At 39.6% G+C, this 15,578-nt stretch overlaps 1 protein-coding gene across 5 annotated transcripts in view; it reads right to left on the bottom strand.

The window, feature by feature from the left end:
* Positions 1-15,578, bottom strand: part of PIK3CB (phosphatidylinositol-4,5-bisphosphate 3-kinase catalytic subunit beta) — a 430,104-nt gene that overhangs the window by 189,882 nt on the left and 224,644 nt on the right. For all 5 annotated transcript variants that reach the window (XM_029615666.1, XM_029615665.1, XM_029615663.1 and 2 more), the window contains 2 exons: positions 11,129-11,352; positions 9,707-9,889 (listed from right to left, as the gene is read on the bottom strand). In XM_029615666.1, coding sequence (XP_029471526.1) covers positions 9,707-9,889; positions 11,129-11,352 — 407 coding nt within the window. The remainder of the gene's footprint in view (positions 1-9,706; positions 9,890-11,128; positions 11,353-15,578) is intronic.

Raw genomic sequence — 15,578 nt, forward strand, 5'->3', positions numbered from 1 at the left:
CAACGAAGAGAAATTGAAGGATCTAAATATGGAGGAGAGGAATTGCAGGACAGATATGATAGCTTCAGATAGCTGTAAATCTTTAATGATGCAGACATCAAATTTGCTCCACTGAAAAGAAAACAGTAGAAATAAGGGTCACAATAAAACTCCAAAGGGGACCTCAGAACTAACATCAGAACATTTTTTTTCACAGAAAGGATGGTAGCCTGGAATGCCTTCCCACAAGAAGTGACGAAGACAAGAATGATAATGGCATTCAAAAGAGCATGGGATAAGCACTGCAGATCCCTGAAGGCTAGAAGATAGAAATGAAATACAGTAGCCTATATATATTAACTTTGGGTGCAGCATTTGGAGGGATGGCGGGCACAGAGCAGCAGTTACTATCCTTAACATAAGGCTTGGGGTGAAAGGCCCACAGAACTGAGGTCACAAATTCATAGCTAAGTTGTGACACACAGCAATTATTTGAGAACCTTTTGCATTTACTGCTAATTAAAATGTGCTACTTTTCAGGCAACTGCATCATCACTCTCCAATTTGACAGTGAGGGAATTGGATTCAGATGGCAGCCAATGCTGTGCCCAGACTTTTACTGTCTAGAGTACTGATATGCAGACATTTGGAAAAAAGCATTATGTAACACAGGACTGCTTCTACGGCTAAGTCCAAAAGCAAAGCATGTTCAAGCAGCATTGTTGGAATTAGCAAGAAGGCTGGTCACACCATAAAAATGTTGCTAGCAGTAATTTTGTTATGAGTTTGATAGTTGCTTGGTTTTGACTGTAAATATTACTACCCTTAACATAAGGTTTGGAGGAGACCTGCATAATACAGCAGTTGCTACCCTAACAGAATAGGGGGTGGCTTGCACAGAGCGGCAGTTGCCACTCTTGACAGACAGCTTGGGGGTGAGTTTGCATATAGCAGCAGTTGCCACCACATGCAGCTTCTTGGGCAGACTGGATGGACCGTTTTGTCTTCTTCTGTAGACTATGTTACTAAAGGGAAAATAAAGCAAAATAAGAAAGGATCTTTAAGAAAATTTAAAGAGGATGGTTTCACTGTATTTCAATTCAAAACAAAAGTGACATTTCACAGCTAAAAGTTTGTATCATTTTTGTACTTGGTAAATTTTTTATTTGTATATAGTTTAAATATGGATTAAAAACAATGTGAAGGGGGCAAGATGGCGGCATAGACGCGGCTCTGAACGGCGGTGCTCGGTTATTCCTCTTGAAAGATTTTTTTCCCTTTCTTTAATATGCCTTCGAAAAGAAAGGGGAAGGTAAGAATCTTCCCACCGGAGACCTTACCTTCCACCGGGCAACTGGACATCATCCGCTTTCTTAGCCAATTGGAACAAGTAGAGAGCGCCGGTGAACCCGGTGTGAGCACCCGTGGGGGAGAACGGGGAGCTCCTGCGAACGAGGCTTCTCTCAGCCCGGACTTCAGACCACCCCCGGCACAGCGAGACCCGGATGGAGAGACTTCCTGGTCGCATGTCGATGACGCGGCAGAAGCGACCGGGGAGGTGGAGGTCGATCCAGGAAGCGGGCAAACGCTGGAGAGGGCTCCCTGCCTTGAAACGGAGGCATCAGCGGGAGCTGGAGCCTCAGGGGCCTCGATTCCGGAGGCAAACCTCGCAGAGGATATCGAGGGAGCTTCGGTGGACCGAGGTCAGTCTTTAACAACTAATGGTGTGGGAGACATACCTTCGACTTCGACATCTAAGCCGGGGGTAGTGACACTCGAGTCACTCTGGGATTTGGTAGCTGGTCAAGGCCAAGCTATAAAACGGCTTGAAAAAAAAATGGACTCCCTGAATTACAATGTCCAACAAAAAATCACTGGAGTACAAGAACAGGCAAATGAGACATTAAATAAAATGGCAGAGAATGAAAATAAAATTCACTCTCTGCAAGCTGTCAATGTAGCAGTAATAAAAGAACAAATGGCCTGTTCTAAACGTTTGGAAAATTTGGAAAACAACATCCGACATTTAAACCTACGTATTATGAATTTTCCAAAAATTGCTGGGGAAATCCCTTTTACCACCCTGAAAAGACTTTTTAGAGAAGGACTGGAATTTACGGAAGAGAATATGCCGTCTATAAATTTTTGTAGGTTCTTAAATAGTAGTAATAGACCTGCTGCTGCAGGGCCTTTGCCAACACCTGCTATTCCCTTAAATTTAACTAGTTTCCTGGAAAACTCTGAAACAGATGTATTGGAAAGGAAAATATTACTGGTAGCATTTATTTCTGTGTATGATCTAAATAATGTTATGCGTAATTTCTTTAGAAAATTTCCATTGAATTTTTATGGTCAAACAATAAGAATATACCCAGATTTAGCTCCAGTCACTCAAATAAGACGCAGAGAATTTCTAACTTTGAGACAAGATGTTGTATCCCTTGGTTTTGCTTTCACGCTTAGATATCCATGCAAATGTATAATCAAGAAAGGGGATGACTGTTTTATTTTTTTTCAATCAGAACAACTTCGCCAATTTATAGAGGCCAGAAGACCAACCACTTCTTCCCCGGTCAATATTGAGGGTTAATTGTATTAGGTTCCACTTTAGTCTATGTTATATGCCACTGTTAAGATAAGGAATTTCTAAAGAGTCTCTCAGTTTGATTTCACTTGCCCTCCTCTGTATTATTGCTGAGGGATGATTATATACAATTATATAAAAGTAAAGTACTTTGATTGTTTGTACATTTTGGAATTTCAATTAAGATAATATGAGGCAAGTTTATAGTAATTAACTACTGACATTGTTATCTAAAATGTATTTGCGATATACTTTTCTCTTTTTTTTTTTCTCATAAGTCTTTACTCATATAAATTCTCTTTTATTTTGTAAATTTGAAAATTATAAATAAAGAATTAAAAAAAAAAAAAAAAAAAAAAAAAAAACAATGTGAATGATTTTCAATAAGAAACTTTTTTTGCATAGTCTGATGTGAATCCTGATGCAGATTTGCCACAGAATTGCCATAGAATTTTGAAAGCTGTGTCACAGAGCTTGCTAACTCTTGCTGCAAAATCTTGAAAAATCTGCAGAAGGAAACCAGGGATCTGACTGCACATATTTTATGTTTGTCCAAGAGCAGGTAATTCTCATAGGGACACTGCGGCTAAGGCAGTGTTTTACTTGCAGAAATAGCCCTTTAGAAAACTTGTGCTTTTATACATACAGGGGCGGATTTTAAAAGGAGCGCGAATAGCCTACTTTTGTTTGCGCTCCAGGCGCAAACAAAAGTACGCTGGATTTTAGTAGATACGCGCGGAGCCGCGCGTATCTGCTAAAAACCTGGATCGACACGCGCAAGGCTATGGATTTTGTATAGCCGGCGCGCGCCAAGCCGCGCAGCCTACCCCCGTTCCCTCCAAGGCCGCTCCGAAATCGGAGCGGCCTCGGAGGGAACATTCCTTTGCCCTCCCCTCACCTTCCCCTACCTAACCCATCCGCCCGGCCCTGTCTAAACCCCCCCCCCCCTCCCCGCGCGTCAGCGGGCCTCCTGCGCGCCGGGATGTGACCTGGGGGCGGGTCCAGAGGGCGCGGCCACGCCCCCGGGCCGCCCCGGGCCGTAGCCACGCCCCCGGGCCCACCCCCGGAACGCTCCAGACACGCCCCGCGGTTCGGGCCCGCCCCTGACACGCCCCCCGACAAGCCTCCTCCGAAAACCCCGGGACTTACGCGAGTCCCGGGGCTCTGCGCACGCCGGTAGGCCTATGTAAAATAGGCTTACCGGCGCGCAGGGCCCTGCTCGCCTAAATCCGCCCGGTTTTGGGCGGATTTAGGCGAGCAGGGCTCTGAAAATCCGCCCCACAGGGAAGAGGTATTCCAGGGGGTGGAGTCTGGGTGAGGTTGGGATTTACACATACTTTTTATTTTAAAAAGTATGCACATACATTTTTTCCACAAAATTATATACACACCAAATTGCAGGTGCAAGTAGATGCATGTAGTTTTGCCAAGATAATTTTCAAAGCAGACTTATGCGCAAGTCCACTTTGAAAATTGATATAATTTATGCAATGTACAAAATTACCCCTACAAAAAGTTATCACAACAATAATTTTAGCAGACGAACATTGTAAATGATAGCAGAAAAACAGAAATGGTCCATCCAGTCTGCCAAGCAAGTTATCCAGGGATGCAGCTGCCACTCAATGAAGGCTACCCCCATGCCTTCTGTTTAGGTTTGTAACTACCCCACTGCCCTCTGTTTAGGGTTGTAGCTGTGGCGCTGTGCGGGTTACCCTATGTCTTTCTTACAAGCACAATAATCATTTCAATGTGGTTTGGGGCTGACCCACTGCTCTATGCATATTACTCCAGCATTATCTTTTCTCTCTTATTAGCCAAGGGATCCTCTGTGTTTATCCCACAGTTTCTTCAATTCTGATACTGTCTGACTTCACTACCTCCTCGAGGAGGGTATTCCATGCATCCACTACCCCTTCAGTAAACAAGTTTTCTGATTATGTTCCTGAGTCTGCCTCCTTGTAGCTTCAAACTGTGACCCTCTAGTTTTGCAGTTTCCTTTCCACAGGAAAAGGTGGATTAATCTCTTCCAGGTATTTAAATGTCTGTATCCTATCCCCTCCGTCTCTCTTCTCAGGTATACATGTTCAGGTCCTGAAGTCTCATCTCACCTGACTTTTGTTGCAGGCCCCACACCCTTTTGTTGGTCTCTCTTTGGAGACCTCTAGCCTATCACTATCCTTTTTTAAAATGGCCTCCAGAGCTGAATACGGTAGTCTTAAGTGAGGCATTAATCATCTCCTTTACGCTACTAGTTATGCCTCTCTATGCAGTTCAGCATCACTCTGGCTCTAACCACTACCCTGTCATAATGTTTTGCCACCTTGAGATCATTACCCCAAGGACTCTCTCCTGATCAGCAACTTCCCCCCACCAGATTGTGTACAGCTCCTTTATATTTTTGCATCTCACATGCATGCCTCTGCACTTTTATCCACTGAATTTTAATTGCTAATCCTTGGACTATTTCTCTTTTTTAGGTCACCACATTTTGTCTGCTCCTTCAGAATGAGACCATTGGAGGCAATCAGAAATTATTATAACTTATTCTTTTTCCACTCCTTCCCATACACTCAAGGAATGCAACAGGAAAACAATTCATAAAAGCAATAAATACATTTACAAAACATTTTATAATCTAATAAAATTGACAATCCTGACCAGTACATATAAAACCACCAGTGCTTTACTATTCAAAACCAAAGGCATATAAAACCATTTGGCCAAAAGCTTGTAATCCAGTGTAAATAAACCAGGTTAACACTGAATTACTCTCCAAAAGCCTGCATAAACAGCCAGGTCTTTAGGAACTTCCGGAAAGAAGACAAATCTTGGAGCATCCTCAACTCTTTTGCAAATTATTCCATGCTGCTAGTACAGCACATGAAAATGCCCTCAGTATTGCTCTGCTTAACTTGACCTCTTTTGCTGAGGATACTTACCAATAAGGCATCACACACTGATGTAAGAAAATGGCTAGGTGCATATTTCATTAAGCAGTCTGCAAGATACGTTGCTTCCAGACTGTGAAGGGCCCTGAATGCCAGTGTCGCTGCTTTAAATATTACCCCAGACTAGACTAGTAGCCACTAGCCAATGTATTTATTTTAGGACTGCTGTTACATGGTCCCAAGACACAGCTTCCACAAGGAAGTGTGCAGCCAAATGCTGTACAAGTTGTAACTTTGCAAGTGCTCTCTTTAGGAGGTCAAAATAAAAGATGTCACAATAATCTAACTTGGCCATAACAATGGATTGAAGTAGGGAGGGAAGTATGATTTTATCCAGAAAAACATCTAACGGCAGGAGATGCCACACAGTACTCTTAGTAACAAATATTTGCCCATACATTGCTAACTCTGGGACTGATGCAAAAATCTGAGCATTAAACTGTGTGCAGCGCACAGTTTCCCAATACATGTTTAAAAAAAATAAATTTAACTTACAGTGCAGTAACCTTATGGTATTCTAATATAACAGGAGTTAAAAAAATGTGCACAATCCAGAAAATGTGCACACAGAAAAGGCTTAAGAGCACAGAAAAATAAGCTTTATGAACATAAATCATGTTTTCCATGCACAAAATAAGATTTATGCATACAAAAAGGCTGTCTGTGCATAATGCATATTTCACGCACAGAAAATGGTTTCTGCAACTAAAATATGATTTTTGTGCAAAATATGATTTCAGTGCAGTAATTTTTTCTTTCGCGCACATATATCAGTTTATGCATAGAAAACATGTTTTTTTAATGTGAAAAGCAAGTTTTATTTACATAAAATCCCCACTACAGGTTCAGGCACCGGAACGCCAGCTTCCGATATAGACTAACATCAGCCCTGGTTAACTTTTCTCCACCTCAGACTTAGGAGTTAAGTTTCCAGTGCTAAGTAAACAGGAGATAATCCAGCAAAACCTCTCTGCATTGTGGCTTAATATCTAATGACATCATTAGCATGGAATTTCCTTGTAAGGGAGCTAGAAAACTGACAACTTTATGCACACATTTTTTGTGCACAAAACTCCTTGCTGCATTTGGTAGTAGAGTTTGGGCATGAGCTTTGCGCTATGCTGAGCACACCTTTTTGCATCAGTCTCTTTGAAACCGAAGTACCCCTAAACATTTAGCTCGATCTTTCCACTGTAGGATTACATAGTCCGATACTAGATGATGGTGCTTGAGACACAACTTTTCCCATCCACAACAAATCAGTCTTTGCGAGGTTTAACCATTTCTTCTCCATCATGCAATATTTTATGGCCTCAAGATGATTAACAACTCTGCACAGTGTAGCCCCATTATTTTTACCCACTGAGATGTACAACTTAACAATCAGCAAATTCATCAAAGCTGACACCAAACTATCTGATCAAATCCAAAATACAATTGCGATAGCATATAACCCTGTAGTATTCTGCAGGGCATCAGATAAAGCCGATAAATAAATTCCCCTTTGAAACAAGCCTTCTAAAAGTGTCCTCAAATACTTCAAAGTTTGCTCTCTTAACCCCAGGTCTGTCAGTCAGCTCACCAAAATGGTATTATTAATGGTATCAAAAGCTGCTGTTAGGTTCAAGAGGATAAGCACAACAGCCCCTTTTCTTTACCTATGATATGGCTTTCCAGTTTAAGGCTTCTTGGTCAATGCTGATATATCTTCCACCCCTTTTGGGAGAAGCAAAGAGGAGACACTACTGTGCACTCAATCATACTGTAGGCTTTCCTGAAACCTGATTATTTAGTGACCAGCCCATCAGATCGGCCACAAACTACTCAGACTAAAAAAAAATAAAAAAAATACATTTTCAAATAATTTTGACAGGAAAGGCAAATTCAAAATTGGATGGAAATTAAAATCATTTGGATCCAGCGTTTTCATTAAAAGTGGACTCATAACTGCACTTTTTAAAACAGTGCTGAATGATAGGTTTAAAGCAGGTTCATAATGGTTTACCTGAAAGTTTGAAAAAATGCTGAAATCAAACATACGTATCAAATAATGGCAAGACCATTATCTCTTCATGGACGCTGACTGCACCCTATATAATTGTGGCTGACGCCAGTCTCACATGTCAGAGTTTTGATCATCGGTCTGCCAAATGTATTATTTTATATAGGCAAATAAAATCCCACTTATCTGTGGAATATTCATAAGAGGTTTCTGTGAATCCCTGTAGAGATCTGTAATCACTGCTTTTGTAATCCAAAGCCCAACACTGCTTACAATGTTTCAAAAAGCAGCATTTTCATTTCTGACTGCTTGAGAAAAGTATCAAGGTTCTGTTCATCTGCATAATATAGAGTAAATTATTTCCTTCTTCCAGTTTATATATTTTCACTCTACATAAAGCATACACTAACTATTGCATTAACATATGAAATTCCCATTAACATGAGCTCCTTAAGGCCATAAGCTAATGAGAAACTCACTCAGGATCACTGACTTGCTATAAAAGTGAACAGCCTGGTAGCTTGAAGGCAGTGTGTATAGAACCTGGGTTTGATTGCAAGGCTAATACACTGCTCCCTTCACTTCCCTTCATTGGCTGGGGATGCTGCAAAGGCAATTTTCACATCCCTTAAGGGAAGGAAGATCCAGCCAATGCCTGATAGCGATATCTAGTGGCCATATTCAGTCCTTATGTTCTGGAGGGAGCTGCAGTCTTTTGCCCTTAGACGACAACTCATTACAATGCCTAGGTTATGAGTTGGGAACGAATATAAAGACAGGGTAAAAATCTCTAGCTAGTAGTACATGAAGGTTAATGGCGCCATAGCACAACAGAGGCCAGCTGCTATTGAGGAGGAAACTGCTGAATAAAAACACTTAGAGTAGTAAAGCCTTCATCAGATATGGAGTTAGCAATATTTTTTGTTCTAATATTTCTTTGCTTACACATTTGAGATAATGTGATCTAATAAGCAAAGTTACCCGCAAGATATATATATATATTTTTTTTTTTCTTACCAAATGCCTTAATCAGCATTTAAAATACATAGAAAACAAAGGAGACCAACTTGATGACCCAGTGGGAGCATACAGGATGTGTGGATTTGATTTTCAAATCCATCTTCTTCTGTTAAGTTCAGCTGGAGACAGATATTGAAATAGCTGAGCTCAGAAACAGATATTACCCACTGACATCAGATTCTGAAGTGAGGCATGTCCCTTGTCACTCAGGAGGAGGACTGCAGCTGCATACCTGAACTATAAAAGGTAAGCAAAGGGAAACAGAGAGAGAAATTTGCAGCTACCACAGATTAACGAAGGTAATGCCTCAGCTTCAGACTCACCCATTTATCAAGAGAAAAGGACAGCATGAGTAGCACTGGAGAACAATGTCCTCCATCTGACTGAAAAGAAATGGCCAAAGATATATGATTAGAGTTCCTAAGAGCAGGTTTATTTTAAGGGTAACTTATTTCAATAGATACTAAATTATTTGCATCAAGATTGAGTGCAACAATTAGCAAAATAAAATATGGATTATGGATGCCTAGTGGTTTAAAAATAAAGCCATAAAGCATAATAGAAAGCAGAAAATAGCTTTCTGTTATGTAAAATAGAGGTTGCACTTTAGCTGGATTCACAAAATGCAAAATAGTGGTATAGCTGCCTTCAGTGCACAATTCTTAAAGCAGAATCTTTTTATGTACTGTATTATCTACAATTTACAACCGGAACTTTGATACAATTCTAGCAGAAGAAATGGGAATGGAACACATTCTAATCAATGGTTTGCAAATAAACCCACAAAATACCCTACCTCACATCTTCAAAGTAGATATCCATCAATGCTATTAGAAATAACCTTTTTTCAACATAAAACTCTATCTAATTCAGATGATGTGTGTGTTCTGTTCAGGTGACATGTGTGTTCAGACTGCTCTTCTGGTTTGGCAAATTTCCACTCAAATTCTTATTTTAAAAGGCTTTTAATGGCAATAGTTCAAATATATCTCAATTTTGGACAGGAGAAGAATGCAGCCACATGCTCATGTAGCCACCTAAAATGTTCTTAATGTAGTTGCACTGAAACAGATTTCTCAGAGCAGGCTTAGCTCAGAAATTAAATGGACAGGTTGAGGCTACCATTAAACCAGTTTGTTAAATACAGTTTTTTTAAACAGCCTCACATACCTGAAACTGAATTAACGGGTGGTCACCAAAGACATATTCTAGTCTCCCACTGACTTGAAGTACGTAGTCATTGGGGTCAATTTCTTCATCCTCCCGCCCATGGATAGTCAAGCGTTTGCGAATTGCCAGTTCATTCACCTTGATAGGGTTCATGTTGGGAGATACCTGGAAACTGAATACATCCTACAAAATAAATAAATAAATAAATAAATAAGGGAAACATGTTCTGAAAATCTTCAAGAGTTGTATAAATTGTTCAGTAAAAATTCAGATTTTCAATTATCTTGAAAGTATAGGTAGTACCACATCCCACACTGGGTTTTATACCTGCATGGGTTAAAAAAAAAAAAAGTGGTTAATGCTATGCTGTTTTATCGGATGTGATGACAAGAAAAATAATTTAGAAAGATATCTTTAATTGAGAAGTTATGATAATTTCTTGTTTGCACAAGAGAACTGAATATGATTTTGGCTGTTTTATTGTTATGAACTTAATTCACATTTGCCCAGACGAGTGCTCTCAGATGACAATGCAGCATTGCTTGGTGCCTTGTCTTATATAACTATTCATTAGTATCAACAATACACAATACCAGAAAGCAATTTTCCCTTTTATCCACTAATGGCAAGATTAGTTAATACTCCCAATAGTCCACTCAAACAAAAAGGAAAATTTTTATCTGGTGCCTTTGATCACAGCCCTGACAAACCAAGAACACAAATAAAATTACCCTTTCAACTGCTAGAAGTAATCCTTCCAGAAAAGGTCTGAGGAACTTTGGCAAGGCAGTGAAAGGAAACTCACACAGTCCCTTTCCTGTGCTGTACTTGATCTAACAATAAATACAGAATATTGCTTTCCAATATGGTCAATGCAGTACCTAGGTTGAGTGATAAATTTACTAGCTAAAATAACATTTCAACAATGTAAAAATAAATTGATAGAAGCAAAAGCATTTATAGTATTAACCAAACCAGTTTTAAGTTACCACACGCACTCCCCCTCCACTGTTCATAAGCTTTAATTTGGTTAATTTGAAATTATTTGGAACTAAAATTAAAATGTAGCTACTGTAAAATGAACATCTTTTTGTCCTTTTAGTCAAAGGAAATTGAGTCTTGGAACAAAAGATATTGATAAATTGAGCAGGACATTGATATTTCAAACTACCTGGGACATGTATTACATTAAACTCTGCACAAACTGTTGAATTTGGCCCAGTCACATCTTAGATTTCTCTCCTGTTACTGATGGCTACATAAGAACCTTACCTACTTTGTCTGGACTAGAACCCACTGTGAATCATCCACATAAAATAAACTGGAACTGCATTAAGAGTGTAGGAAATTAATAACTTTTTTTTAAATTTGAAACCAACAAGTCATTAATATGTAAAAAGATTCCCTTGGGTGGTGGTTTACCTGACAATTGTCAAAATGAATTGCTACAACAAGATTTCCACCGTAGAGTTTGTCCTGAAAGTTTTCAGGAATTGAAGGTTCTAAATCTGGAGGGAATGTACGCTTTAACCAGTCCAGCCAATTCAGCCCCAGAAGCGACTGAATCTTTTCTTCACTGATTTTCCGCATTTTACTGCGAAATTCCTTCACCTCAGGGTCTTCTAGGGCATCAAACTCATGAAGACCTGAAAAGACGACAAAAGTTTTGATGTCAGCACTACAATGAAATGACGCACTGTGAAAGTCTTATTTTGAATCTCTATAGCATATATCCAGTACTCAGTATTTCAGTGATACAAAATACATTATGCCAGTGTTCTTTATTGTAAGGTCCAGGAACCAGTGGCAGCTCCCATCGACTAAGTACTGCTCCCTGACTCCTCCTACTGCACACATTGCCGCTACCTTCTCTGGAGGATTGGCTGCTGGTGCCACTTCTGGGGAAATAGTTTTCTACATCAAGGACAATACCCAAGCATTTGAAATGAAGGGTATCTGGGAAAGGAGGAAGCTCTATTAGCTGTATTAAAAAGAGATGATGGTACATCTTTCTACACTGGTGTGGTCTACAGGCATCTGACTCAGAGGAACTGGACAGAGATCTGACCAAAAACATCTAGAAAGTGGGAAGGAAAGGAGAACTGGTGCTTTTCAGTGATTTTAATCTGCTGGATATGGATTGGTGTATCCCTTCTGCAAAATCTGCAAGAAGTAGAGAAAGTGCGGATGTCTTTCAAGGGGCTCTGCTTAAGCAAATGGTGATGGAACCCTAAAGGGGCTCTGCTTAGGAAAATGGTGATTGAACCCATGACACTGGACCTGGTACTCATAAGTGAAGACAGCATCTCTAATGTTTGGATAGGTGCCCACTTGAGCATCAGCGATCATCAGAGAGTATGGTTTGATATGATGGCCAAGACAGAGAGACGTCACACAAAGATCAAGGTCTTGGATTTCAAAAATAAGGACTTGGGTAATATGGGAATATTTCTTGAAAAGGAACTAGAAGGCTGGGATAAGATAGGTGAATTGGGACAACAGTGGACCAAATTGAAAAGAGCTATAACAATGGCAAATCTTTATGCAAGTAAATAAAAGTAAAACGAATATGAAATTGATGTGGTTCTTCAAGGAGATGGTTGGAAAAAAAAAAAAAAGGTTAAAAGATCAGCATTCCAAAAGTATAAAACTCAGAGGAACACAGGGAAGAAAATCTGGAGAAGCTAAAGAGACTAGGAAAGAAATCAGGATAGCAAAATCTAAACTGGAACAGAGGATCACCAAGGAGAAAACTGAGGTTATAAAACATTTTTCAAATTTATCAGAGAAAGGAGAAAGGCTAGAGGTGGTATTGTAAGACTGAAAGAAGATATGGAGCAATGGGTGGAGAAAGATGAAGAAATAGCAAAAATATTAAATACTTCAGCTCAGTGTTCACTAAAGACCTTGGACAGTTGAGAATTGGCAAGAGCAATGTTGGAAGTGGGGTAGACACCACCCCATTTACGGAGGAGAATTTGGGTGGAACTACCAAAACTGAAAGTGGACAAGGCCATGGGGCTGGATAGGTTGTATCCCAAGATACTAAGGGAGCTCAGAAATGTCCTAGCAAATCCACTGAAGGACTTGTTTAATAGATTCTTAGAGATGGAAATGATGCTGTATGATTGTTGAAGGGTGGTTGTGGTCCTGCTTCACAAAAGTAGTAGCAGGGAGGAGACTGGAAACTATAGGCTAGTTAGCCTTATGTTGGTTGTAGATAAATTAATGGAGACTACTGAAGGAAAAAATAGTCAGCTATCAACAATCTGGTTGATTAGTGAATACAAGGCAATATGGTTTTACCAAAGGAAGGTCCTGAAACAAATCAGATTGATTTTTTTTGATTGAATGACTAGAAAATTACATTATGGACAAGGACTTAACGTGATTTACCTAGATTTCAGTGAAGCTTTTAATATGGCCCCACAAAGAGGGCTCATAAACAAAATGAAAAGCCTGGGAGTGGGTTTCAAGGCAGATAACAGCAAGTAGTGGTAAATGGAATGTACTTTGAGAAGAGTCATAGGTGGAGTTCTTCAAGAATCTGTTCTGGGGCTGGATCTGTTCAATATCTTTGAGAGCGATATTGCAAAAGGGTTAGAAGGAAAAGTTTGCCTTTTTGCGGATGACACTAATATAAAAACTAAATATGAACCAGAGAGTGACAACGATTTTTATAATGGATGGTTGGTATTAACTGTTACCTTTCACGTACTCCAACATACATCCCTACTTACAACCTATCCTGACGCTAATAATAAGATGAAACAATTTTTAACTTAGAAGTGCGTGACCATCATAATAGGCTTCATCGAAATAGCTTGACGCTTTAAAACTCTGCCTTATGTATAATCATAAGTCACCAATTGCTAGATATTTGCAAAAATATTTTTCAACTTTTTTTTTTATATGCAACATTAAAAAGTCCATCCATGAACTACTTAGCTTAATTCAATGAGCCAATCATTCCATTGCAACTATGATTTTGCCCGACGGTCGATTATCTCCACATTAAAGTTTGTAGAATAATCTTCTAATTTTCTTAGTACTGGTTGTTAACTCCGCTGTACTCCGGCCTCCCTTCGGGTTTTCCGACACGGGACCATGTTTCGGACATACTAGTCCTTTATCAAGGTAAAGATTGGGAGGATGCCCGAGGATATGTACATTCATTGTACCAACATACTGATTGTTCATCCACAAGCATTGTTTACCTTATAGTATGTCCCTGTAACCTGTATTATGTAGGTCACACAAAGCGGATGATTCGTACCAGGTTAATAAAGCATCGCAGTTGCATCAGTACTGAAAAAGTTACAGCCCCGATGGTAGTCCATTGCAAAGACCTGCAGCATACATCTGACAATCTACGATGGAGGGTTTTAGAGCAAATTCATCATAATCCACGTGGGGGTGACCTCAATAAAATTTTAAATTATAAGGAGCAACAGTGGATTTTCAGATTAAAAAAAAAAGCAGCCCCTACAGGATTGAATGCTAACATCGAGTGGTATTCCTTGTGTTAATACGTCACATAAAGGGGAGGTACTTAGTGACGTATGTAGAGAAGAGGGAGATTTAACTCAGTTCCGGGGGTTGCCCCGGGATCAGAAGGAAGAGAACGTCAATCTGACATATTGTGAGTGAGTAAACTGGTCAGTGTTTGAGAGGAAGGTGTTCGTGAATGCACATTTAAATGATTTAAAATTTGTTCAAAGTGATGCAGTTAATGTATGTTTTTTGACGCAGAACATTTCCCTTGATAAAGGACTAGTATGTCTGAAACACGGTCCCGTGTCGGGAGACCTGAAGGGAGACCTGAGAACAGCAGAGTTAACAACCAGTACTAAGAAAATTAGAAGATTATTCTACAAACTTTAATGTGGAGATAATAGACCGGCGGGCAAAATCATAGTTGCAATGGAATGATTGGCTCATTGAATTAAGCTAAGTAGTTCATGGATGGACTTTTTAATGTTCCATATAAAAAAGTTGAAAAAAATATTTTTGCATATAGTATCTAGCAATTGGTGACTTATGATTATACATAAGGCAGAGTCTTAAAGAGTCAAGCTATTTCGATGAAGCCTATTATGATGGTCACTCAATTCTAAGTTAAACATTTTTTCATCTTATTATTAGCATCAGGATAGGTTGTAAGTGGGGATGTATGTTGGAGTACGTGAAAGGTAACTAATATAATGCATACATTTGAAGGAGAAGAAAGAATGAGAAGCGATCTAAGAAAACTCGAGGAGTGTTCGAAGGTTTGGCGGCTGAGATTCAATGCTAAGAAGTTAAGTCATGAATTTAGAGGTGTAGAAATATAAAGGAGCTGTATGTGTTGAGGACTGTAAGAGTGATAGGCACGAACAGGGAAAGAAATCTCAGCGTGATAGTGTCTGACAATCTGAAGGTGATAAACCAACGTGAAAGGCAGTGGCTCAGACCACAAGATGCTGGGCTGAATAGAGAGGCATAATCACAGCAGGAAAAAGGTGGTAATAATGCCCTTGTATGTCTTTGGTGAGACTTTAGAGTACTGCATTTGGTCTCTGAAACATGATAGATACAAGATGGATGCGGTCCAGAAAAAGGCAACCAAAATGGTGTGGAATCTGCATTGAAAGCCATATGAAATGAAACTGAAGGACCTTACTATTTATACCATGGAGAAGAGGAGACACTGGAGATATGATGTAGACTTAAATATCTGAAAGGAATTGATGCACATGAATCAAATCTTTTCCAATGGAGAGAAAGCTGTAGAATTATGGGATATATTATGAAGCTCTAAGCAAGTAGACTTAGTACTAACATCAGGAAATATTTCTTCACAGGAAGGGTGGAGGATGCATGGAATGCCATC

The sequence above is a fragment of the Rhinatrema bivittatum genome, chromosome 9, assembly GCF_901001135.1.
Source record: "Rhinatrema bivittatum chromosome 9, aRhiBiv1.1, whole genome shotgun sequence".
NCBI classification, from domain to species: Eukaryota; Metazoa; Chordata; class Amphibia; order Gymnophiona; family Rhinatrematidae; genus Rhinatrema; species Rhinatrema bivittatum.